Source organism: Talpa europaea (genome assembly GCF_964194135.1).
Source record: "Talpa europaea genome assembly, chromosome: 6".
Taxonomy (NCBI): Eukaryota; Metazoa; Chordata; class Mammalia; order Eulipotyphla; family Talpidae; genus Talpa; species Talpa europaea.
In genome coordinates this window covers 57528252-57553710 of record NC_140072.1, presented here as the reverse complement: position 1 = coordinate 57553710, position 25459 = coordinate 57528252, and the positions used below count along the sequence as shown (strand labels likewise).

The following is a 25459-nucleotide window of genomic DNA, read 5'->3' as shown; positions in this document are numbered from 1 at the left end:
TGGCTTTTGAAGTAATGGATTATTGGCACAAGGCTCAATGGGTTTCAAAGCAAGTGACAGAAGGAAACATACATTGTGCAAGTGGGAAGACCGAAGAGGGAAGAATCCCAGGGCAGCTGTGACCCTCACCCCCATGAGCTGGGTCTTACTCATGACAAGCTGCCATCAGCCCTGCCCCTGCAGGGGCCACACTGCATAGACCTGAAGGCAACTGAGCCACATCTCAGGGAATATAGAGGGACTCCCAGTTCTCTCTCAAAGACAATCATTTCTTCTTTCTTGGAAACTTCTTCCAGCCTCCAAGACTTTGCCACCATGAACAATTTGAAAAGCCAGGGCTCCTTCTTCCTCTGAGAATGCCAGCCTGCTTTCCCTCATCTGCTCCTTTTCCAATGGAAGCCTCCCCCACCAGGGGCCGATGAAGGCCCCAGCAGAGGGAGAACAGCGGGAGGGGGACTGGGGTTTTCGAGAGCTGGCCTTGCACAGTGACTGAGGGTAAGTTGCCCTTCCCCTCCACTGCAGTGGGTCTTCTCACCAATGTTTGGGGGCGGTTGAGGAAAAGGGGGCTTCTCAATAGGAGAGCTGTTGGCCCCCCTCCTCTGAGGACTCCTCCTCTATGAGCTCCAGGTCAAACTCATCTTCCAGGGACCCTCCAACAGGCAGAAGACGGAACTTCTTTCCTTTCAGGGTACATGTGCGGTGCTCGAAGTCCAGGACAGCGTTGTGGTCCTGGAGCACGTCAGTACCAATGATGGCCTCCTCGGCACTGGCGTTGGCCACCAGGAACTCTGCCTTCAACTTGAGCTTGCCCAGGGACACCACTGTATCCCACACACCCAGGATCTTCATTTCAGCCCCATTGGCCACTTTTACCACATTCTCAAAGGGTCGCAGGGTGTCCAAGTCACCATCGGTGACCTCCTCCCACAGGCTAGGGTGGACCACAGAGACCTGGGCCCCGGAATCCACCAGGAACCTCACAGGCACATGGCCAATCTTCCCCTTGAGGTAGTAGCCCTTACCCATGCTGAAGGCAAAGACGATCTCCTTGGGCAGGTGGCTGTGGGCAGCCGCGGAACCCCCGAAGCCCCGCAGGAGCATCTCTTTCACAGTCTCATAGTCTCCCTGCTCCTTGGCACCGAGTCCACGGTAGGCCTCCAGGGCATTTCCCCTGAGGGATTCTTTCAGGAACCTCATCTTGGTGTCATAGTCCCAACGGTTGAGGTCGTTGATGACCTCCAAGCGGTGCAGCCAAAGGTGTGGGGCTACATTGGCTCCATCAAACGCCTCTGGCACGAAGGCATGCTTCCGACGGCCCTCCTGGCTTCTGGCTCCACTGGCAGCCATCCTTCTGCTCTCTTCTGGAACCGCAGCAGCAACCCACACCAAGCAGAGAAAGCCACAGAGCAGTGTCGGCGCAATCACGCTGGATCTCAAGGCCTCTCTGAACAGAGTATGGCTTAGGTGCCCGGTCCGGGCAAGCAGAAGAGACCAAGCAGGGTTGCCTGGCTGACTGCAGGGCACAGAGTCGGGCAGTTGCTGTGGCGTGCTCACTCTTCAGAGCCTTTTTGATGCCTAGTCTGGGCCCCCAGGGCTCCCCATTCTCCTTTGTTCTGGAAGCTCCGCCCCTTTGAGTCCCGCCCTCCTGCTAGCATCTGGCCTGACTAGCAGGATCAGTGCCTCACCCTTCTGCATCCATCCACAGGACTGGCACAAGTCAGCCCACATCAAGAGAAAGGCCAGCCTTAGTTGGAAGGGGCCTGCTCAGGTACCCTCCCCAGCCCGTGTCCCAGAATAACAGATGAGGACATGGAGGATGTTATGACACCCAAGTGTTGGTCACCAGTTGGAGAAGAGGGCAGCAGGGACTAAAGGTTCCAAGCCCTCAATCCCGGGTGACCACACGGAGTGGTAAAGAGAAAGGGGTTTACATTCACTGCGCTCCTGTTTGTAAAGCCAAAGCTGGTGTTTCTGAACTTAGCATGATATCCTGTAAGTGCTGGAGGGGGAGAATGAGGAGGGTCCCAGAATCAAGAATATACAGAAAATAGTTTTTAAATGAGAGAGAACACACACACACACACACACACACACACATTCCATTAACTCAACAGCTACAGTGATTTCAGGGTTAGGCCAGCGCACCCTAAGGTGGGCTGTTGTGGATCTTGAACTTCTGGGAATGGACGCTGCCAGAATCCAAGATCTGGCTCAGACTCTAGCTGTGGGCAGGCCCATCCTCAACTCCACATGTGTTGTCTCCTCTCCTCCTGGAACCTCTTAACTTCCAGGAACCTTCCAAGAGCCCCTTCCCCAGAAACTGCAGCCTTCCCCTCCCAGTGCCTCACCTTATTACCTATAGAAAGAGCTGCAAGGGACTGTCGCTCCTTTTTGTTCTGGAAGGGGAAACATCCACTATGTTGGTGAAACCCAGTGATGAGGATCTGGCAGGCTTTCGGCTGGAGGAGGCTGGCTGTGTGGTCCTCAGCTGGGGGATGCAGGTTCGCTCCCTGGATGCCCAGAGGCAGAACCTTAGGTCCTCAGGCTGAAGCCTGACCTGAACCTGTGTAGGGAGATAGGGGCTGTTGAGGGAACCCACTTTATGACCCTATTCTAGCTGCCCCCTCAAAGGAACCCTGTACCCTGCTCCTTGCACGCCTGCATGCCCACTCCCAGTTGGACATGTGTTGCGTGTGCTATGCCACTTTGTTCACAAGTCTGTCCTGCGGTGAACCACAGTGAGAGATGTGTGACCATCTCCTACCTTCATAGAAATGTTCTTTGGGACTCAGCAGGTGCTCTCTGCTAGGCTCAGGCCTGAGAGAATGCTGTCACCAAACAACAGGGATTAGGATGGGAGAGGAGCTAGAACCGGTGGCACACCTGTGGCTCTGGGCTGTTTTTCCTGGCCCAGAGCCTGTCCCTCGCTGCATCCCTGTACCATTCATCACCCAGGGTCTGGCTACGTCCCAAAGGTGTCCTGGCCCTAGTCCTGCCTCTGGAAGGTCCCAGGTTCCCCAGCTATACAGAGAGACCCTCAGTCCCAGAGCTGTCCCAGCCCCTTCCACCTGACACAGTGAGCCAGCAGAGAGGCAGCTGGGTCAACACCTCTCATCACAGCTGCCTGGCTAAGGAGGGGCCATGTGCCATTCCAGGAGCTCTGAGGAAGGAAATGGAGTCACTAAAAAGTGCTCAAGGGGGCAAGTCTCTGAGAAGATTGCACAATGAAACACATGCACCTAGAAACATGGCCCTGCCACCCTCAAAACCAGGAAGCCCCTTCTCTAAGTGGACTTTTTTGAATAGACTCCATCCCTGGGGATGGGTGTTGGCCTGACCTAGTGGCTTTCTGGCTCCCTGGTATTCATCATTCTACACACCTGGTCACTTGAAAGTACGCATGAGTGAGGAGGCTGGCATGTGACTGAGGGACATCAGAGGCGGCACGACTAGTCAACCAACTAACTCAGACTGCTAGATGCCCCAGAATGGGCCTTCCGAGCATCATGATGGACACTAGGTCACATGTCCCCACTTTCCTGGGCTAGAAATAGGTGGCTCCTGAGACTTAGATCATGGCACATCACTTGATTGGGCTTGAGGTTCACTTTGGAGTCATTTCACAGCCATCATCTCAAGGAGCATCATGACAACCTGGAAGGTAGAGAACCCATTTTACTCCAAAACTCTAAAGTACAAAGACAACACCTAAATGTCTTGTTTTTGACCCGCATGCTAACTAGTGCAAGGATAAGGGAATTTTGCGAAGAAATGCAGGGAGTGGGGTGCTGGGCTCAGGAGGTGGGCAGCCAGGCCCTGGGGTTTGTGCTGTTGAGGACCTCTGATGGGGTCAGTTATCTAATGGGTCATGAGGCAGAGCTGTTAAACATTCAAGAATTTTCTGGGTCAGTTTTTAAACCAACAAGTAGCTAGAAATCAGACTTCATGGGAGTACTCATACCACAAAAAATAGCAAATTCTAAATCGGCATTTTTTTTTTTTCTGGAAAGCTAGTTTATCATCACACTGCTGTACAGGGGTGTTGGTCCCTATCTCTGGGGCAGGCAAAGTTTCATGGTAGGTGATTAAGTTTTTAGCTATCTCCACCCCACCCACCCAATTTGGCCCTAGATCATCTCTAGATCTAGCCTTCCTTGCCTCACACTCCCTCATAGCCTCTATATTTCTGGGTCCTTTACTCTGAGGCAGGTAAGCCTGCTCAGGGAGAAGTTATCTGTCCCTCTTGAGCCCCCAAGACAGAAGCACACAGGGGGGCTTGTAGGCTCTAGGAGAGGTAGCGGGGGCTGAGTTTAGGGACTGGTCTCTGGCTTGGATCAGGAATGTGGTGAAGTAAGATCCCAAGTTCCTTTAATCCTTGGGAGATTCCTGTCCCTTGACCACTCAAGGACCTGGGAATAACTATGTTAATGGTGCACTGATGAGTGAAACCAGCTGGGGCAGGCCACTGCCTCCTCCCAGAACCTAGGAAATCATGGCTAATTATTGACCAGTATTGGTACTGGGGCAGGAACACCCCATTATTACCCATTAGCAACTCCTGAGTGTGCTCACAGTGGGCAAATCAGGACAACAGGAAGGAATAGGGCCTTCCCACCCTCCACACCCCATCATTGAGATTTCAGGGTTATGAACTCTGCCAGCCCAATGTAGACCCAGCTCCCTGCTTCCCTTTGTTACTTCCTTACCCACACCCATCCTTCTCCCCAAGCCCCTTGAGCACTGAAACCCGCAGTGAGCAGTGAGGCTGCACCTAGAAACCATGGACCTCCTTCTCTTTAGTGTTTCTGCTGCCTGAAGATGTCTGGGGAGAGCACCAAAGGTGCCCAGAGAAGTGCCTTTCACTCCTGGGAGGAAGGGGGAGATAGGGAATGGGAGAGTATCTGAGCATTCTCAGGAAATCACTGTGACCAAAGAGTAGAAAGCTTATGAATTTTGGTATCGTCGATGAGGCCCAGACTGAAACATAGGAGGGTCAACAAAAGTGGAAAGAAGCCAGGTGCTGCCACTTCCCCCCAGACTGCCTCGCTAGCTCCCTCATTCCCAAGGTAAAGCTGACCTGGGGAGAAAGCAAAGGGGGATTTCAGGGCAGCAAAAACGAAATATGAAGTCAGGAGGTGCACTTTCGGCCTCATGGGCTCTGTAGTCAGGACCCAAGCCTGATCTGACACTCAGCTATCGATGTCTTAAATTCCTTAACCAAATTGCATGTGTTTATCTTTTTTGAATGCTGAGTAATATTCCATGGTGTACATATACCACATCTTCTTGATCCAGTCATCTATTTTTGGGCATTTGGGTTGTTTCCAAAGCTTAGCTATTGTAAATAGTGCTGCAATAAGGGGGTTGTAATTATATGGGGAATATAAAAAATAAAATTTAAATAAAAAAATAAAATAAAAATTCCTTAACCATCTTGAACAAGGGGGGGGGGCCATGCTTTCCTGATGCACAGGCCCTGTAAATCCAACCTGATGGAAACACGCTCAACCTACACATGTAAAACACACCACACATGGTCACACTAGAGTTCTCAGTGCAAAATGGCTGAGAAATAGGGTAATCTGCATAAGGAATTCAGTTCCCACCTTTCATTTCACACATTTATTTGTGCACACATTTACATGAAGTATTAAAATCATTTATTGGAGGCACCTGCTGTTTATTAGCCTCTGGGCACATTTGTTGCCTCAGAGAACTAGGCAGATCCCTATCACCATGGCTTACAAGCTAATGAAAACAGGATACAGCTGTTTAACAGCCCCGTTTTGAAGAATTTAAGACCAATGTGTATGTGCAGGCTGACCTCTTGAAGCAACCCTAGTCATAACCACACTGCTTTCAAAGTGGGTCACCCTGCCTTCTGCACCAACCCCCCCCCCCCACATTACAGGGCCACGGACATGACACCCTCTAATCTCCCACCTCTGGGCATTGGCCACCAGGAATAAGAGCCTACTTGCCTGTGTGACTCCTGCACAACTCCAGTCCTGGCCTTACCTGAGGCCCTGGACCCAGGGTTGGGGTGAATTTGTGAGGTTGATGGTGCAGTTCTGAGGAGCAGGGGCCACAACTGCATCTAGCTCTGATTCAGTGAGTTATGACGGCAGGTCTTCAAGCTAAAAAGAGGGCCAAAGAAGTGAATTCTGCACAAAAATCTAGCTGCAGATTCAGATCAGGACCCAAGGGAGTCTGGGTGAGCTCTGACCTAAGCAATGTGTAGGGGCAGGACAGGACACAGTGCAGGTTTTCTATGATCCAGCAGACCGGGTAAAGAAGGAGTCCTAGAGAGCCCTCAGTGGTTTTTGCAGGTCTTTTATTGGGATTTACCCGGTACACAGCAGGCAAGGGTGCTGGGGAGCCGGGAGGCTGGCAGGCCTCCCAGCCCCAGTAAGCCTTCACTCTATCTGGGTTCTCCGGCCTTCTCTGCTTCTCTCTCGGCTTCTGCTGCTTCTTTCTCGGCTTCTCTTTCTGCTTCTCCTGGCGTCCCCGTGACGCCGCCCTTAAAAGTCCAGTCTCAGGGCCTCCCCGGTGGCGCAGCGGTTGAGCGCTGGGTTGCGAAGCTGCCCGCGGCCTCTGCGGCGCCGGTTCGATCCCCGGCTGCTCCCCGGCCACCGGAGGAGGGTCCCACATGGCGTGCAGACCTCTCCTGCCGCCCGCTGCTCCCCTCAGCAGTGTACTTCGGTCCTTCTGCCTGCTCTGCTCCCCGCTCTGGCTCTGGTGAATTCTCTCACCCTCCCGCGCTTCTGACTGTACCCAGTGCATGTATAAACAAAACAAACAAACAAATAAAATAAACAAATAAATAAATAAATAAAAAACATGCCTCTGTAAAAAAAAAAAAAAAGAAAAAAAAAAGTCCAGTCTCAGCCCAGGTGAATCCCATCTACCTATGCCCACACCCTACTCCAGGTGCCCGCCATCAGGCATGCATTCAGGACCGACCGCAAGGATCCATCATCTATCCTGATGGCGGGAGGGCAGAAAAGCCTGACATTTTTCCTTACCCTACACAAGGCTTTTGGGGAAACCAAAAGCACCAACAGATTCCTTTTACCCAAATCACAAACCCCTAGACTACCAGCACCACTGTTCCCGAGCAGCAACTACCCAGCCCCCACCAGTCAGCCACAGCCAAAGGCACTTGGGAGGGAAGTTTTTCCTTCATAGTTTCCCTTCTTAGTCCCTGCCACAGCCCACACTGCACAGGCCAGCATACCACTGAGGGACAAAGTGCTGGTGCCCCTGCTCTACACTATTCCAGTCTCTTCTTCCCATTTGGTTTGCTCTGCATTCTTTTACCATCCCCATTTAGACTCTTGCACATGGAAGCCACCCAGTTCAGCCTATCAGCAGATGCTTGGCCCTGGAGGACCTGGAGGTGTTTGGGAAACTGTGATCTCAGGCCCCAATGCCATGACTGGCCCTTCAGGCCCGGGGTCAGGGCCAGGGCTAACCAAGACTAATTGACTAATTCCCTAGAAGTTCAAATTGCTTCTTTCTATCTTTCAATCAAGTAGGAATGTTACTCAAGGTGTTCTGAAGTTCTCCTGAGTCCCCTCTTTACAGCCCTGCCCTCCAAATTGGGTTCGCGCCTTCTTCCTAATTCCTACGCCTCCACCCTAGAGCGAGCCCTTTATCCCTTTCTGCCTGGATCCTACCACCCTCCCTCTGGGTCACAGAAGACCAGCAGTTTGTCTGACCAGAGGCACTGGCTCTAAGGGAAGACCCTAGCAGAACCCCCCTTCCTCTCCCATCTCCATGTCCCCTTCACGTAAAAGGAAGGGAATGGGACCTGTAAGAGCATCCAAATAGTTCCTGGGACATTAACCCCAGGAGTAGTGACAAATACTCCTGCAATCTATGAAATGTTCAGGCAATCAACATAGACAGACTGGGTATTCTCCAAAGACCAGTAGACTTCTAATGACACTAGGAAATTACATATGGAAGATTTCTGTCCAACTTAAAATACCTCAAAGGCAGCTTTGAACTGATCCTGAAATAGTTTTAATTGCTGCTGATGATAACTGGGATTGTGAGCAATGCAAACACATAAAATAGCCTCAGTGCAGGGAACTGCTTCTTTTGAATTCAGTGCCAACTTAGCTTTGCTCCTAACTTTCCCGCTGGCAGTCAAAATGACCTCTCTTCTTTACGATCAAGAAGTGAGGGGAGGCAGAAAAGGGAAGAGGGAAGAAGGAAAATACACCGGCACCCTAACATACATGGCAATCTCCAGGTGACTGTAGCAGCAGCGGCAGCAGACACTTACTGAGCACATACTATGTGCCAGACACCATGAGTGGCAGTAAATAAGTGTAAGGCACCCTAAGAGTCTGCAGCAGAGATGGAGAGAGCTGATGTCAAAGGAGTGGGTTGATTCAATTCCACACATATTTCTTGAGGTCAACTGCACCTCATGTTGACAGATGAATCAGATCTGAGTCCTGCCCTCACAAAGTTCTCAGGTGAGTGGGGGCATAGACTCAGACACAGATGCCCCAAATCCAGAAAGATGAGTTCAGGAGGTGGGGAAGATGGTGACTCAGTACACTGGGAAATCAACCAAGATTACACCAGAAAAACAGAAATGGAAGGAATATTCAGCATCAATACTGAAAACGGGATGAAACCATCCTTTAAGCGTTGGTGCTCTCCAGCAGATACTACTACAGGATTTGGGAGGTGAGGACCCCGGGACTGAGGCAGCTCATGTGGTGTAAAGGCAGGACTGGACCACAGTGCAGGTTTTCTGATCCCATGCAGACCGGGTAAAGGAGGAGTCAGAGTCCTTAGTGGGTTTTTGCAGGTCTTTTATTGGGGTTCACCAGGCATATGGCAGGCAGGGGTGCTGGCTGGGGGGCTGGGAGGCCTGCCAGCCTCCCAGCTCCCAGCAAGTCTTTACTCTATCTGGGCTCTCTGGCGTTCGTTCGTTCTGCTGCTTCTCAGCTTCTGCTTTGGCTTCTGCTGCTGCTGCTGGCGTCCCCATGACACCGCCCTTAAAAGCCCAGTCTCAGCCCAGGTGAATCCCATCTACCTATACCCACACCCTATTCCAGGTGCCCGCCATCAGGCATGCATTCAGGACAAGGATCCATCGTCTATCCTGATGGCGGAAGGGCAGAAAAGCCTGATATTTTCTTTACCCTACATGTGGACACACCAGACAAGAAAGCTTTGGGGTTTGGAGTTAGTTTCTGGATAAAGGAGTGCAAATCAAAACATGCAGGTAAGTATAGAAGAAAAGTCTGTAGGGAAATACACAATGAGAATACTTGTATTGAGTGGTAGAATCATGAATGATCTTTTCTTCCAGATATATTATATACATGTATTCTGGGAATATATTCTCTAGTAAGAAAACAGTATTTAAAAATAAAGCAACTTGTTCTTGCATTTTTCTGTGAGCTTAAAATTATTACCAAATAAAAAATTTTTTTTTTGCCTTCCCAATGATATAATTTTATTTCCTTTTTATTTTTTTTTATAAATTTTATTGTTATATTCCCCATATAATTGCAGCCCCCCCATTCTGACCCCAATCCCTCCCCTCCCACCCCCGCCCCCCTAAAAGTGTCTCTGGTTCATAGTTTTTTGTTGATTTTGATTTTCACTTTCTTATAGTTATTCATTTTCCTGGTCCCTTATTTAAGTTTTCTAGATTCCTGCTATGAGTGAGACCATCCGGTATTTTTCTTTTTCTTTCTGGCTTATTTCACTGAGCATGATCCCTTTCAGCGCCATCCATGTTGCTGCAAATTGCATGTGTTTATCTTTTTTGAATGCTGAGTAATATTCCATGGTATATATGTACCACATCTTCTTGATCCAGTCATCTATTTTTGGGCATTTGGGTTGTTTCCAAAGCTTAGCTATTGTAAACAGTGCTGCTATAAACATAGGGGTGCAGGTGTTCTTTGGAATTGATGTTTCTGTGTCCTTTGGGTAAATACCTAGGAGTGGAATTGCTGGATCATATGGAAGCTCTATGTTTAGTAGGTCCAGAAATCTCCATACAGCTTTCCACAGTGGTTGGACCAGTTTGCACTCCCACCAACAGTGCAGAAGAGTTCCTTTTTCTCCACACCCTCGCCAACATTTGTTGTTGCTAGCTTTTTTAATATGTGCCATTCTCACTGGTGTAAGATGGTATCTCATGGTAGTTTTGATTTGCATTTCCCTGATGACAAGTGATGTTGAACATTTTTTCATATGCCTGTTGGCCATTTGTATTTCCTCTTCAGAGAAGTTTCTTACCAAATAAAATTTTTAATGAGGGGTAAATTGGGAGTCTTTATACCTACTGCTCAATTTTGCTGTGAACCTAAAATTGCTCTGAAAAAGTAAGTTTATTATAATTTTTAAAGTTTTTATAAGGGTACATAAAGGGGGAAGTACATTGTAGGGTAAGTAAAGTACCAGGCTTTTCTGCCCTCCCGCCATCAGGATAGATGACGGATCCTTGCGGTCCTGAATGCATGCCTGATGGCGGGCACCTGGAGTAGGGTGTGGGCCTATGTAGATGGGATTCACCTGGGCTAAGACTGGGCTTTTTAAGGGCGGCATCACAGGGATGCCAGCAGAAGCCAAGAACGAACGGAAGCAGAGAGAACTCCAGAGAGCCCAGACAGAGTGAGGATTTGCTGGGGGCTGGGAGGACTGCCAGCCTCCCGGCCCCCCAGCACCCCTGCCTGCCATGTGCCTAGTAATCTAAATAAAGACCTGCAAAAGCCACTGAGGACTCTAACTCCTCCTTTACCCGGTCTGCTGGATCAGAAAACCTGCACTGTGGTCTTCCTGCCCTTACATACATTAAATAAGACTGACAATAAGAGTAATTGGTAAAGCCAAATGATAGGTGCAAGAGGGTGCTTTTCCCTGGTGGTCTAGGGGTTAAGTCTCAGCACTATCAGTGCTATAGCTGGCCAGGGAGCTGACCCACATATGGTGCAGCAGACCTCTCCTATCTCGCTTGCTCTCCCCTTGGCAGTGTATTTCAGTAAATCCACCTGCTCTGCTCCCCACTCTGTCTCTGGTGAATCCGCTCACCCCTTGCACCTCTGGCCTACACCCCAGTTCTACTAAATAAATAAATGATTAAATACATAATTTTTAAAAAGGGTGCATTTGAGGTATCCACTACTTTTGGGTGTGTTTGAAATTTTTCCACACTGAAAAGTAAAATAGTAAGTAAACAAATGCTCACCAGCTTGGCCTGCCCAAGTTCTAAGTCTGCTCCCTGGGGAGTCTGTGTGTCACCTGGCACGCTGGTCACCAGGGATAGGCAGCCTGGGCTGGGTCTCAGTGTTCCTGCCTAACTCTCTTCCGCAACACGCCACATACAAGGCTCCCCTCGGGCCTCCCTGGTGGCTATCCACAGCCCCTGCAGCATGAGTTTGATCCTTGGCCAGGGGAGCTAACCCACATGGCGCGGCAGACCTCTCCTGTCTCACTGGCTGCTCCCCTCAGCAGTGTATTTCAGAAGATCTGCCTGTTCTGCTCCTCACTCTGTCTCTGGCGAGTCCTCTCATCCTCTTGCACCTCTAGCCTCCACCCCAGCCCTTGTATGCATACATAAATAAATCTTAAAAAAAAAAAAACAAGGTTCCCCTCAACACAGAGTCCGAGGAGCGGGGATCTCACCACTCTTACCCGTGCTCTTGGCACAAGGGCTGAGGGTGGTGGGGCCTTCTGGCCTGAGCTCCCACTAGCCTCTTGTTAGTCTTCCTGTCCTGTACCTTGTCCCAGTCTGGGTTTCCTTCTCATGCAAGTCCACAGGCACGAGCCTTTCACAACATAAAGAATAACCCCCTAGCATAGTCCTGCATCCCCCTTGGTCAACCATAATTTCTTTACTTCCTTCCCAGTCAGTTTCTAGAAAAGCTATGGCACGTGATGCCCTACTGGGAACACGTGAGAGCTAAAATCCAGCCCATACGCACTTGTCAAGCTAGCATGCCTGGAAGAAGGGGCGCACCTATCTAACTCACACAAAGGTGCCATATGGTGGGTGTGCCCTGCTTCCTCTCTGCCTCACTGTGTCACCTCTACTCACTGCCAAAGCCACTGGCTCCTGTTCCCACCACCCTCCACTGTACCCTTGCCAAGGGCGTCATCCCAGGAATCCTTCAGGGAATTTCATTTTCTGAACCATTGGCATGGTGGCTTTTCTTTTCTTTCTTTCTTTTTTTTTTTTTTGAAGATTTATTTATTTATACAAGCACTGGGTACAGTCAGAAGCGCGGGAGGGTGAGAGAATTCACCAGAGCCAGAGCGGGGAGCAGAACAGGCAGACTGATGAAGTACACTGCTGAGGGGAGCAGGGGGCTGCAGGAGAGATCTGCACGCCATGTGGGACCCTCACCCGGTGGCCGGGGAGCAGCCGGGGATCGAACCGGCACTGCAGAGGCTGCGGGCAGCTTCACAGCCCAGCGCTCAACCACTGCGCCACCAGGGAGGCCCATGGTGGCTTTTCTTACTATGTTTTCTTTGACCAATCAGTTCCTGTAACCCAAATTTCTGGAACTTGTACCTCAGACGCCCCTCCTCTTGGTCTTTTAGGATCCCTTCTCCTTGAAGTTCCCTGAACAGCCCTTTCCCTCTCATTCCACACTCAACCCAGGTCAGTGACACCCAGGTCTGTGTTCCTGGCCTAACCTCTCCTCTGCTCCGTGGCCCACTGCACATCCACCTACAAGTGCCACTTTCAAGAATAAACACGTGATCCTCTCCCCACACTCATGTTGTCTCCCGTGTCAATGACATGGGCAAAACCATTGCCATCGAGCCATCCCCAGTCACCCCTGCCTATTCTCACTGCCTTTCCGAAGATTGGTGGGTGGCATGTTCTAGGGTTTCTCCTCCTGAGCCTCTCTCACTGCCCTACTTCAGGACCAACTGTTGCAATAGTTGTCCTGCAGGTCTCACCACTTCTTGCCTCCTCCCCTTAATCCACTCTCCTCAGAGCTGCTAGAGTCATTCTTCTGCTCAAAATTCCTCCATCGCTCTTCATGCCCAAATAAAGTTCTGTCTCTCAACACAGTACATGAAGGCACCCCCACCCATCCCCCAGTTCATCCTACTCCTGTAATAAATGGCTCACAGTTCCCCAGACATGATGGGCTTTCTCATGCCTTTTCAGAAACCACTCACTTGGACATGCAAACCCTCCCCACAGCCCTGTTCTCCTGGTAAACACCAATTCTCCTTCTCAGAAGTCAGTTAAAGTACTATCATCTCTGGGCAGTCTACCTGATTTCCCAGCAGACTTAGGGACTCCTCCTCTAAGATCCCCTCATGGGGACATTGTTCCTCCATTCCACCTGCAGTCTCCCAGAGGCCAGGCCCAGGTCATCACTGAGATGAGCACTGGCACAATCCAGGAGAGAAAGTCCTGGTCTTTTGGGGCCTTTGATCAATTTTTACCCATCACCTAGATAGTCTCCGAACCCAGCTCACCTTTTACCCTGTCCCATGAAGTCCTACATATATGCATATATATATGTACACAAATAGATCCAAGAGAATATATTTATACCTGTGATATACACTGATGTTTTCTATTTGACTTCTTTTTTTTCTTTCTTCTTTTTTAATGCTGGTAATGATACCAAATTAAGTCCCTCTTCTACGAGTTAGTGCCAACCAACCATTAGAATACCTCTGCTGTCGTCACTAGGGATCACAAAGAGTTGCCAGCAGGGGAACAATGTGATTAGAAGGGTGGCTTAGTGCTTCTCAAATGTTCTATTCTGTGAATTCCAATCTGTCACATACTCTAATTTTAAAAAATACAAGTTTTAGATAACTAAGATTTTTAAAAAATATAAGCCCTGATTCATTATCATTAGCTTCAGCAACCACCAGACTGGGGCCAGATGTGTGTGGGAATTTGCCAGTCCTGATGCCACACCTGCCTTGCCTCTCTAGCCTGGGGCAATGCCAACTAGATAGTCTGAGGGGCTCTGCTTAGGAAAAAGGTGTGCTATGCGGGCCCATGCCTTGTCAACAGAGCCAGGCTGCCTGAGTGCACATCTGACTCACCTGCCTACCAGCTGTGCACTGTGGAGAAAGGACTTAACCTCTGTTTCCTCCTAGGATTATCCTGGGAGATTAAAAAAGCAATTCAACCACAGGGCTTGGCCCAGGGCTGGAACCTGGCTGACACTCCACCTATTTGCTGCCCTGTTCATGATTCTGTTCTTGTCATCTCCTGTCTTTCTGAGTCAGCCTCATCTGTGAAGGTCTTTTCTCTTTGTCCCTGGCTGATTACTTAGGCCAAAACTTCACCTTCCTTAGTTCCTCGCTTCTCTGTCTCTAGCCATCAGAAAACAGCTTGCACCCTATGTGGCAGAGAAAACGGTGAGCACAAGCTTCTTCCCGCCCCAGATTCTCTTCATTCCCACATCCTTTCTGGGGGGGGGGGGTTGAGGGGAGTTGTTGTCTGTGCCCATTCAGGCTAATCCTTCCATCTGTGCTCCACTTACCTGCCCCCCTCCTCTCTCCACTGATGGGAGCTTTTATCCAGCAATCATTCCCACCCTCTTCTGGGAAGCCTTCCAAAGAGTCAAGTCACTAGTGTGCTGGTCCATGTTTAACAAGAGGCCCCTCTAAAGAAAAAAAAAATGTAGTCGTGGATATGCATATGAGTTTACTGCAAATTTTACTGACACAGAGGTGTTTAGTAATTTATAGGTAATAATAAAATATATAGCACTTCTTATTATAAATTGCATATAGCCAACTGAACCTCACGGAATGATTTCACTAATTTTTTTACTAACCTGTTGAATTCATAACCAATCTATAGCTATGCAAATAAGTGTAGTTCCAACATGAATGTTGACTGATATTTTTGTTTGTACCAACTAGTAAAAAAAAATGGAATAATGAAGATATACATTGGAACTTCACGTATATGTCAATGATATAAGTAACTGCAATGACTCAGAAATAGTTTTTGAAAGCTGAAGAATATTTGCTTAATATTTCTGTACCATCCACAATGTAACTGGTCACATGCACAACACACACTTAAGTTTAATGTTCGTTATTAACATTTTCTTTATAATTTTCTCAGACAATCAAGTCAGGACAATCAACATTTTCTCTATAATTTTCTTAGACAATCAAATCTAGACAATCAGGAAAACAATAAATCAAGCCCTGATTTGTGTTGTTTGCCAATGCCCATGGTGTAAATATACACACCACGGCCAATTTCAAGCTACCGAAGTGATGTCACTGAATGCAGAATGGGGGAAGAAAAGCACAGTAACATAACACCATATAATATTTCCACAAACATACAGTTGCAAGTAATCTTAAAAGCGTAAGCAATAAAATATTGTCAAATTCTTAGGAAATAATGAATTTTGAGTTTTTATCTTTGCTTTTAATAAAAGCTATATAATTATGACTTTATATAGTTTAATGTTTAAATGATACTGAAGTTTAACTTCTGTCACAAAATTCCAGAATATTTAATAGTCAGCTCTCAGCAGCTGGTAGGATCTGAGCATATATCTGATCCTTCCCCCCAGTTCTGCCTTCAATTGTGCCCTCATAAAGCCCCTTCCAATGTACACTTTTCAGGTCTTACAAGCAAAACTGAATTCATTTTCTTGCTTTCAAATCTATTCCTCTCCAGGGCTGCCATCTTGGTGAGGGTCTTCATCTTCAACCCAGAAACTGCATCACACGTCATCATCAGACATCACAACCTTCACTCTGTCCCCTGGCCTGCTTGGAGTCACACCCACAACCTCTTAATTGAACCACTATCACTTCCTCTCCAGACCTTCCATATCCAGGCACTGTCCACTCCTGCCCCTCTTCTCCATGGCATCAAAAGCACTCATTATGTCCTACCCTGTTCCGTGCTGGGTGAAATCAGTTTTCCCGGAGCCTAATAGTCATTGTTTCTGGTCTCATCTTCCCAGATCCATCTCTAGCATGCCCTGCCCACTTAACTTCTGCTCCAGCTGCAGAACTAAGTTCAGTTCTTTTAACAGATCCCTCTCTCCCAAACCTCCATGCCTTTTAACTGCCATTCCTTGTCCCTAGAATACTCTTCTTCAAATTCAGTTTCACAAATTCTCTGCCATTCTTCTGAACACACTGCAAATATTACCTCTCTACTCAGGATCCTGGGGGTTGTACCCCTTGATATGAGCTTTGATGGATGAGGAATCAGCCAAGGGGGTGTAGGGAAGAGTGCTTTAGGAAGAGGGAGGCAGATGCAGTGATTCTGAGAGCAAGACATGTTGGAAGCTACATATGATTCAATGTGGGTAACCCTTAAAGGTCAAGGAAGGTGACCAGATCCTGAAGGGTTTTAACTGGCACATGGAGAAAGTCTGATAATGATGAAGTATAATGGGAAGCAATAGATGTCTTCCTGGTTCAGAATTCCAGGTCTTTCAGAAAGATCAATTTGAGAACTAATGGAGACATATGGGGTAAGAATCAAGACACTGGGTTAAGAGATGGAATTGATAGTGTAGTTAAGAACTTAAGTAGTTAAGAACTGCTTAACTACATTCAGTGGCAGAGAACAGCAGGCAGATGGGAAGGGAGTGTGGAGTAGAAATGGTAGTGCTGGGTGACCTGAAGGGAAGGACTAAGGGGGCTTCCCAGGCAAGCTGGAGGACAGAGATCCTAGAGGAGCAGCCTTGGGGTTGGAGGGGGGTGCAGGGGGCAACTATGAGTTCATCTAGGGACTTGCTGGGTGTGAAGTACACACAGTGCACTGAAGTGGAAAGACAATAAGTGCCTTCACCAGTTGGTTATTAGAATATGGACTTCAAGGAAAATTACTGATTGAAAAGTGGAATTCTGGAAGTTGCCAGCAAGTTGGCATTTGGAAATCTCCTTCATGGAGGCAGGGAGTTTATTGAGAGGAGGGTCTCACACAAACCCTATGGAACACCAGCATTTAAGGGCTGGTCGTGGAAGAGGAGACTGGGGAAGGAGAGAGGAAGAGAGGCCAACAACAGAATTGACAAGAAAGGACAATGGTTCAGGGAGGAGAGGGTGTTTTCTACATAGCTCAACTATGGCAAAGAATCATATACCCAAGGAATTTAGCAAGTTGGGGTTTACTGGTGGCACTGGTGACAATGGATGAAGGAAGAGTAGGCAGTAAGGTAAAGCTCAAGGCGAAAGAGAAAAGGAAGTTGGGAAGATGGGATGATAGATACCAGGGGTCTGGGGTAGACCCAAGGCCAGCTGAAAGGATTAGCTTTGGGCTGGCAGAAGTGCCCTCCAAAAGATGTGCAAGATAGACACAAGAGTGGACCCATGGCAGGCTGCTATGCCACTGACACTCAGGAAGGCAGTGTCAGTTCAGATGGTCTGGGAGCTAAATGGAGTAAAAAGCACAGGATATGTGAGGGGCAGGGGGAAACGCCTGTGAAAGACACAGGGAGAAAGAGCAGGAGTGGACAGAAAATGCCTTCAGGCTGAGAGCAGGCGAAGCCTCAGATCTGGGGCAGAAGTGGCCTGTCCACTGCAACTCTGCTGCACTCACAGCACCACTGGCTGCAGCAGGGTGGGGAGGGACCTGATGACCTCTGAGCTCCCTGCCTTCAACCCCCACCAGGCAGGTTCCCTCTGGCAGGGAAATCTGAGGGGACTCTTCCATGACTGCCCCAGTGAAGGTCTCCTTGCATCCTCTGATTTTTCAATGAAATAGTTTGGGGTTCTTTGCCAGATATCTTTACAGATAAAGGGCAGTGGGGAAGGCTTGGGACTCTTCTAGGGGGAAAGGAAAGGCAAACACTGGCTGCTTGAGGCTGGTAGATCCAATCCTGTGGGGAAGATGAGGGCAGCAGGAAGTTGACGTGACCTAGCCTGGCCATTAGCAGAGGAAGGGCAGTGGAGGGGAGGTGTGGAAGGTTTGGGGAAAAGAGTGGCAGATGTGATAGAAAGGGTCTGGCCTTCAGGAGAAGGAAGTGAGGGTGGAATGGGAGGCAGCAGAGGTTGCAGGGGGCAGAATACTATGATAAAGGGGAACTTATAAACTTATGATAAAGGGGAACTTATGATACCTGGGGAACTCTATGATAAAGGCTGGTAGGAGTTGTGAATTTTGAAAACTCTGGAAAGGAGAAAGCTGAGATCAGAGAGTGGGGATTCTGGAATTGTCTTAGAGCCGAGATGGCATAGTTCGGGTAATGACAATGTTCCTGACTGAAAAGATCAGTAGCCATGAGACCAGGATCTGAGGTCATGGACTGATGGCACGTTCATATTCCTGTCACATTCCCTGGCAGCTAGCTGTCCTGCAAAACTGTGTCTGACAGCCCCCAGAGATCCTGTGGGCAGGGCTAGTCCCTGGGCACAGAGCAGGCCCTGGTCACATGCCTGGCAACTCCCTGCCAACATACCCTTCTGGAAGAGTCCCAAGTTAATTAAGGCTTGATCATCAGGCAGGAGAGTCAAGCCAGTCAGAGGGCCCAGAAGGCTGAAAAGCTCTGGTCCCAGCACTTGAGGTCAGGGCTCCCTCTGAGACAAGATGAGGGTCTGGAGGGAAAGTGGAAAAAGGTATTTAATAGAGGACTGGGCTGTATCCAGGTGCTCAGAGAGGGCTTTCCAGGGACGAGGCCTAGTCATATCTCTGAGGAAGGAAAGGGCTGTCCTAGGTGAAGTCAGGGTTGTGAATGTGATACACTGGCCCAGCAAGAGCTCAACCTGCCTTTCCTTCCTTATCACACTGCGTTCCCTGGGGCTTTTGAAGGGGCCTTGCTCTCCTTCAACCAAAAAACATTTGCCCATGCCGTTCCTTTCCCTGGAAAGATTCCTAGCCTCCTCCCCCATCCTTTAGCGGGTGATAAGTTAGAAAGCAACCTAGAATTACTTGAGGGAAAGACCAGCAAATACATTTGAATTTGCCAAGACACTGACACCAGCTTCACTCACTCAGAGACAGAGGCCAAGTCTGGTTTTCTCCCTGTGGTACTGCATCTTTACCAGCAAAATGTGGACGTTGCAAAGTGGAAGGAGTGAAGCATGAAGGAGATATAACCCAGATGCCTTTCACTGTGTCCGGCACAAAGTAAGTTACTTACTGGTCAGATGAAGGAAAGGACCTGGCAAAAGCTACATACACAAAGCCCCTCCACCCTGTCCCCATGGTCAATAAATTTTCTTTTGGTGGCGCTGGGAGAGGATCCATTTCTAGTCATCCTCGGGACCACAGGCATGTGTCAGAGAATGCACACCTCTGGGCATAAGAGGTTACACCTGTCCTTGCTCAAAAGTTACAGGAAGTTACTAAATGGACCAAATGAAGAACAAGCATGCTTGCTGCTCGCTGTTCTCTCCCCCACCCCCAGCTGTTGCCTCATAGAGGGTCAAAAGAGTCAAGATAAAATCTGCCCAACTCATAGTTCCAAAGAAATAGGAGTTAGAAGTGTGACCCAACTGGACTCTGCCCCTCCTAGTCCTATCTCACCTAACCGTGTGGCTCCAGGGAGTCCTTGACCCAAGATGGGCAACCTCCGAGGCCTGTACTTTCCTGCATGAAGGTCCCCTTCATGAGTCTATTTTGAGTCTATTCTGATCTCTCATAAGGTCCAAATCTGGTTTCATTTCCTGGTAAAGGACCCAGTTATATCCACCTTCTTGATAAAATGTTGGGTGTACATCAGGGAGGAGTGGAAACCCATGATCCTCCACTCCTTACTCTCAGTCCACTAGCTTCTCAGAAAAGCTGCGGAGGCAAATGTCCTTGGGAGCCTGGTCCAGTCCCACAGCACCTCACTCCCTCCAATCTGACCTTGGTTAGGCTGCAATGTGGATGGGCAGCCTTCACCCCAAACCTGATACTGGGAGGCACAGAATCAGCCAGGCATCAACTTCAGAGTCTCTGAGGTTGAGTGGCAACCTTCAGGCAGGCAATGAAACCCTGAGAAATCTAACTCTGCTACACAGGAAAGAATAAAACCAAGGGGCTTTCCTGGTGGCACAAGGGGTTAAGTCTCAGCACTATGAAGCAATCCGCAGCCACTACAGCATGAATTCGATCTCCAGCCAGGGAGCTACCCACATGGTGTGGCAGATGTCTCTTGTCTCACCCACTGCTCTCCTCAGCAGTGTATTTCGGTAGATCCACCTGTTCTGCTCCCCACTCTGTCTCTGGTGAATCCTCTCATCCGGCCCCCCTCCACCTCTGGTCTACATCCCAGCTCTTGTATGCATAAATAAATAAAATCTTCAAATGAAAAAAAGAATATAATCAAGACACATCCCTGGCTATAAAACACATCCTTCCTAGTACCTGACACAGGGCCTTTTTACACAGAGGTGTTTTCAGATATTACTTGTTAACTATTTTTTGTTGAATGAATGACACAGACACTAATTTTGTACACTTCTGGGTTAAGAAAACAGTTTACCAGCCTCTTTCCTTTTACCCAGAGACCTCACCTCACCCCACCAATGGACAACCATGGCAGACCTCCCTCTCCCTCCCCACTCAGTGTCCCAGTCAGTGGGATGGCATAATGTTGCCTTTCCACTCAAGCACAGTTCCCTCTTCCCCATACTCCGCTTCTACTCTCTTCTGCCTCACGCAAGGGACACACAGAGCCCTACCCCCAATCAACCTTTGTGAAATTGTCTGAGGATAAAAAAATGCTAGAATACTTCCCACAAACACACACGCACACTGAAGAAGCACAATCTAGATAAAAATCTCACCAAAACATTTTTAAAATTATGGGATTCCCCAGTGTCTCAAAAGAAAATACTGGCAGCAAGCCCACTGTGGGTGAGAAATCACCAACAAGGGGACTCTGCACCCCCTCTAAGAATTCAGTAGTTGTTTCAGAGTTGTCACTACTCCCATGTCCCCAACCACACCATAAATTGTGCAAGATGCTGTTGAAAGCACAGGAACCTCAAAGCCAGGAACCCCTTAAAGGCAGGAACCTCAAGTTCCAAACTCACCACTGCCAGTAAGTAGCTGTGTAACCTTAGGCAAGTTCCTTAGCATCTCCAGGTTTTCCTCTTTCTCTCTGTAAAATGAAGGATGGGTTTGGATTTCTACCATATTCTCATAGTGCCTAGTCCAGTGTCACTTAGGGAGGTCTTAATAAACACAAATAAAGAAGAAAGGCCCAACATGATTTTGGAGTCAATAAAAGCCTAACAAAAGGCAGGTGTAAGTTAAGATGTAGATAAGTCTTGGGTAATATTCCTCAACAAATTCACTAGCTGGATAGAAAGCATCTTTGAATGATCAAAAGGTCTCAGGATCTCCTCTTTCCATGACAAATTTTTAGCACATGGGGTGAAGGGGAGCGGTAGTAATGAGGAGAAACTCTGTGGGGGAAGTGGAGGGGCTGATTGTGACAGAACCACTGAGGGTGAGCTTACTGGTCTCACTCTAGCTGCCCTGCTCCAAGATGTTTTGGGCCTCTCTTACAGGGTGGTGAGTTCCAAATGTGGGTCCCTGCTTTAGGGTAGTGCATGGTGACAATGGCACTTGTCTGCCCAGGGACTAGTTACAAACCCAGACACTTCCCACCCCAAACCCAAGGAGGAAGCAGGTTGAGGTGTTCTTGAACCATCTTTACATGAACACAGCTAGCCACATATGGGTCCCCAACTACTGGAGAAAGGAAGACCGCCCTCTGGAGCACAGGTATGCAGGCAAGGGCCTTATGTCCAGACAGTGATCCCAGAACTCTGAGAAATTTGTACTCTTACCTTCAGAGACCCTCATCCCAAGGGGTTCTTATGTTCCTCTCAATACACTCTCTCCAACTCTTTAGGATTCAGGGGGACACAAGAATCCAGCCGGGAGTCTCTTCAGAGAGGGTTTTCCCAGACTGGCTGTGAGGACAGTCACATATTGTCCAAGGACATATGCCTCTGGTTCCCTCTGCCCCACTGAGGGGACACACCGGTGGGCTAAGGGCTCAGCTTTAGCATCAGATCAGCTCTGCCTCTCATACACCATGTGGTGTGGTCATGAGACTATGGGAAAGCTACCTGGCTTTTGGGAGCCACTGGTTCATCTTTCATAAAATGCAAACAATAGGATCAACTCAATAAGCAGCTATGCAGATTAAATGAGAGAATGCTCAGAGAGCACCTTTAGGCCAAGCCCAGAGCTAACTCATATTTACCATGATGATTACACACAGCTACAAAAAGCCCTCAAAGGTTAGACCAACAGGCCTCAGTAAAATTATGTCAGCGATGCTCTTAAAAGGATCCTATCAGGTCACATGATAGTGACTGGAAAGGCCAGGAACACCAGAATAGAAAAGAAACCTTGCCATCCCAGGAAGACTCTTAAGTACTCTAGGAAGATGAGTGGTCATGGCAGTTTTAGAGATTATGGAATCCATAACTAAGGAAACTTAGCTCAGAGACAATGAGGGTCCTGCCTATAGTCACGCTGTAGGTTTGTGACAATAACTGGATAAAAGGATATATCTCCAATTTCTTCTCAGTATGATCAGATTATTTTCTGAGATATTAGTCTGTTTAGATGACTGTATTTTTATTTTCCCCTCCAATTCAAGGTCTTATATCTGTCCTCTTTGGGTTTCAGTGCCAGACAGAAACTACTCCAGGCCTTTCCTTTCCTTTATATGTTTTCCTCAGCTTGGGTTCCTTGCAGACTTTTTTTTTTTTAAGATTTATTTATTTATGCATACAAGAGCTGGGGTACAGGCCAGAGATGCGGGAGAGGGGCGGAGGGTGAGAGGATTCACCAGAGACAGAGTGGGGAAGAAAATAGGCAGACTGACTGAAATACACCTGAAGGGAGCAGCAGGCAAGACAGAAAAGGTCTGCTGCACCATGTGGGTTAGCTCCCTGGCCGGAACTCGTGCTGCAGTGGCTGCAGATAGCTTCATAGTGCTGAGACTTAATCCCTTGGGCCACCAGGGAGGCCCCTACTTGCAGACTCTTAAGGATAGTGTCTTGAGGGCCTCCCTGGTGGCGCAGCGGTTGAGCACTGGGTTGAGAAGCTGCCCGCAGCCTCTACAGTGCCGGTTCGATCCCCAGCTGCTCCCCGGCCACCGGAGGAGGGTCCCACACCCCAGCCACAGGAGGAGGGTCCCACATGGCACGCAGACCTCTCCTGCCGCTCGCTGCTCCCCTCAGCAGTGTACTTCAGTCCTTCTGCCTGCTCTGCTCCCTGCTCTGGTTCTGGTGAATTATCTCACCCTCCCGCACTTCTGACTGTACCAAGTGCTTGTATGTATGTATGTATGTATGTATGTATGTATGTATGTATAAATAAATAAATAAATAAATCTTTTTAGATAAATAAATAAATAAAAATTAAAAAAAAAAGGATAGTGTCTTGAAGGCCACCCTGGGAGGTAAGAAAATGAGAGAAAGAGAAGGGGGAAACTAGAGCAGAGGAGTGACATCCTCCTTATGTTCTATACCCCCATGGAGGGGCAGGCCTCAGAGTTGAGGAGGCAAGGGTCTGGGCCCAAGCATGCCTGCGGGTAGAGTCTGAGCCTTATAGGGTACCTGAGTCCATACAGTACACAAACCATAGAAGTGCCCTTTTTCTGGGCAGCACTGTGAGCATCCTGGATCCTGGGGTGGCTCTTGGTTGGGGGGCTCTTAAATGATGGAGATAGAATTTCCTCTATTCAGGCAAGATGTGATCTCAGGGTTGGAACTGAGTTGATCTCAGGGACATTTCTTAAGACCTGAGGTGGTGAATTGAGATTTACTTACTATCTAAATACGGGACTGCCAGATTGACTTCACACCATTCCCCAGAACTGCCCACTTACAGTACTTTACAAAATAACTCCAAAATCATCCATTTGATCCCTGAGATTCAGTCCACTTAACAGATGAAAAAAACTAGTGTTCAGAAAATGGACCAAATTTGCTCCAGTTCACATAGGTAGTAAGAGAACTAGGATAAAACCCTAATTCTCCTGACTCAGACAATCCCTGTACAACATACCATTGCCCACGCTATCTGGCTCCTCAGAACAGCTGTTCTCTGGAGTGTCAGCAGAGCCCACTCTTGCAGCATCACCCAATGTTGTCAGCCAGGTTTCAGGGCTGAGGGCAGCTCTTCTGGAGAAACAAGGTCTTTAAGGAGCTTCTGGGCAGGCCTGCCCTTCCACATGGCTTGCTTTGGAGACTTTGCAGGATGCAGCGTCAGCTTTCTAGATGCTCACTTGGTACTAGTTGTTTGTCATTTTGAATGGAGGCTGAAGGCCCTATAGATTGATTGGAAAATCAGAATCAAAAAGTACAAGTGGCCACCAAACAGATGAAAAAATCTGTAAACCCATTAGCAATTATGAAATGCACACTAAATTCACATATTCACATTATTGTTGTTGCTGTATACCTATTAGGCTGGCAAAAGTATAGGTATAACATAAGTATTCTCCTATACTATTGATGTAAATATTTAAATAAATGCAACTATAAATTGATGCAACTTTTCTACACACACACACACACACACACACACACACACGAAAAACCTGAAAAGCATTCACAGCCCAAATACATCATTGTTTCTTAAATGGGCTCCTAGAATGTAAAAAGGACATTAATAGGAAAATAGTGAAAGGCAAAGTCTAGAGTTTGGTTAACATATTTATTTGTTTTGATGAAAGTACTCTGGTTAGGTAAAGGTTAACATTAGAAGAAGCTGACAGGTATACAGGAACTCTAGATTCTCTTCCCTTTTTTTGCAAATTTAAAATTTTATTTCAAAGTGGAAGGTTAACTTTTTTGTTATTCACATTCTTTTACCCCAATTTTATCTCAAAATTTGTCAGAGATACAGATGGACATTTACATATAAGGATATTGTACCACTTAATCACAAAAATGTGAAAATTATCTACCTCTCCAAAAATAGCAGATTGATTAAATTATGATGCATCCAAGGATATATATATATATATATATATATATATAATGTGGTCAGAAATAATTAATATAATAATACTTATTCACATGGAAAATGCTTACAATAGCAAGTAAAGTAAAGGATTAGGACACAGACTATGTACCTTTTAAGTTCAAGTCTTCAAATAATGTACTTAAGAAAAAAGGAAAAAAGCCAACATATTAAAGGTAACTATTAATAGGTCACATAATAAGAGTCAATCTTATTTCCTCCTGGATACATTTACATATATCATAAATTTTCTACAATGAACATGTTATGTTTATAATCAGGAGAAAGGACACTAAAACTTTCCTAGTCATGGCAGTTCCTCAAAAAACAATTACCATGACAGCAATTCTACTGAAAAAGTATTTCCACAAAAAATTACACCTGAATGTTCACAGCAGTAGTATTTATAATAGCTTAAGGTAGAAGCAATACACATGACCATCAAGATAAACCAAATGGCAAATCTACAAATGGAATACTGCACAGCCATAAAAAGGAATAAAGTACTAATATATGCTGCAACAC

At 47.5% G+C, this 25459-nt stretch overlaps 1 protein-coding gene across 1 annotated transcript; it reads right to left on the bottom strand.

The window, feature by feature from the left end:
- Positions 1 to 338: 338 nt before the first annotated feature.
- On the bottom strand, positions 339 to 1362 carry ASPRV1 (aspartic peptidase retroviral like 1). Its single transcript, XM_084235554.1, has one exon. It carries the CDS (start codon positions 1345 to 1347, stop codon positions 571 to 573), a length of 777 nt encoding a protein of 258 aa, XP_084091680.1. The 5' UTR covers positions 1348 to 1362; the 3' UTR covers positions 339 to 570.
- Between the last annotated feature and the right edge of the window lie 24097 nt (positions 1363 to 25459).

Coding starts and splice junctions, on each gene's coding strand:
- ASPRV1 (XM_084235554.1), bottom strand. CDS start 1,347: ATGGCTGCCAGTGGAGCCAGAAGCCAGGAGGGCCGTCGGAAGCATGCC.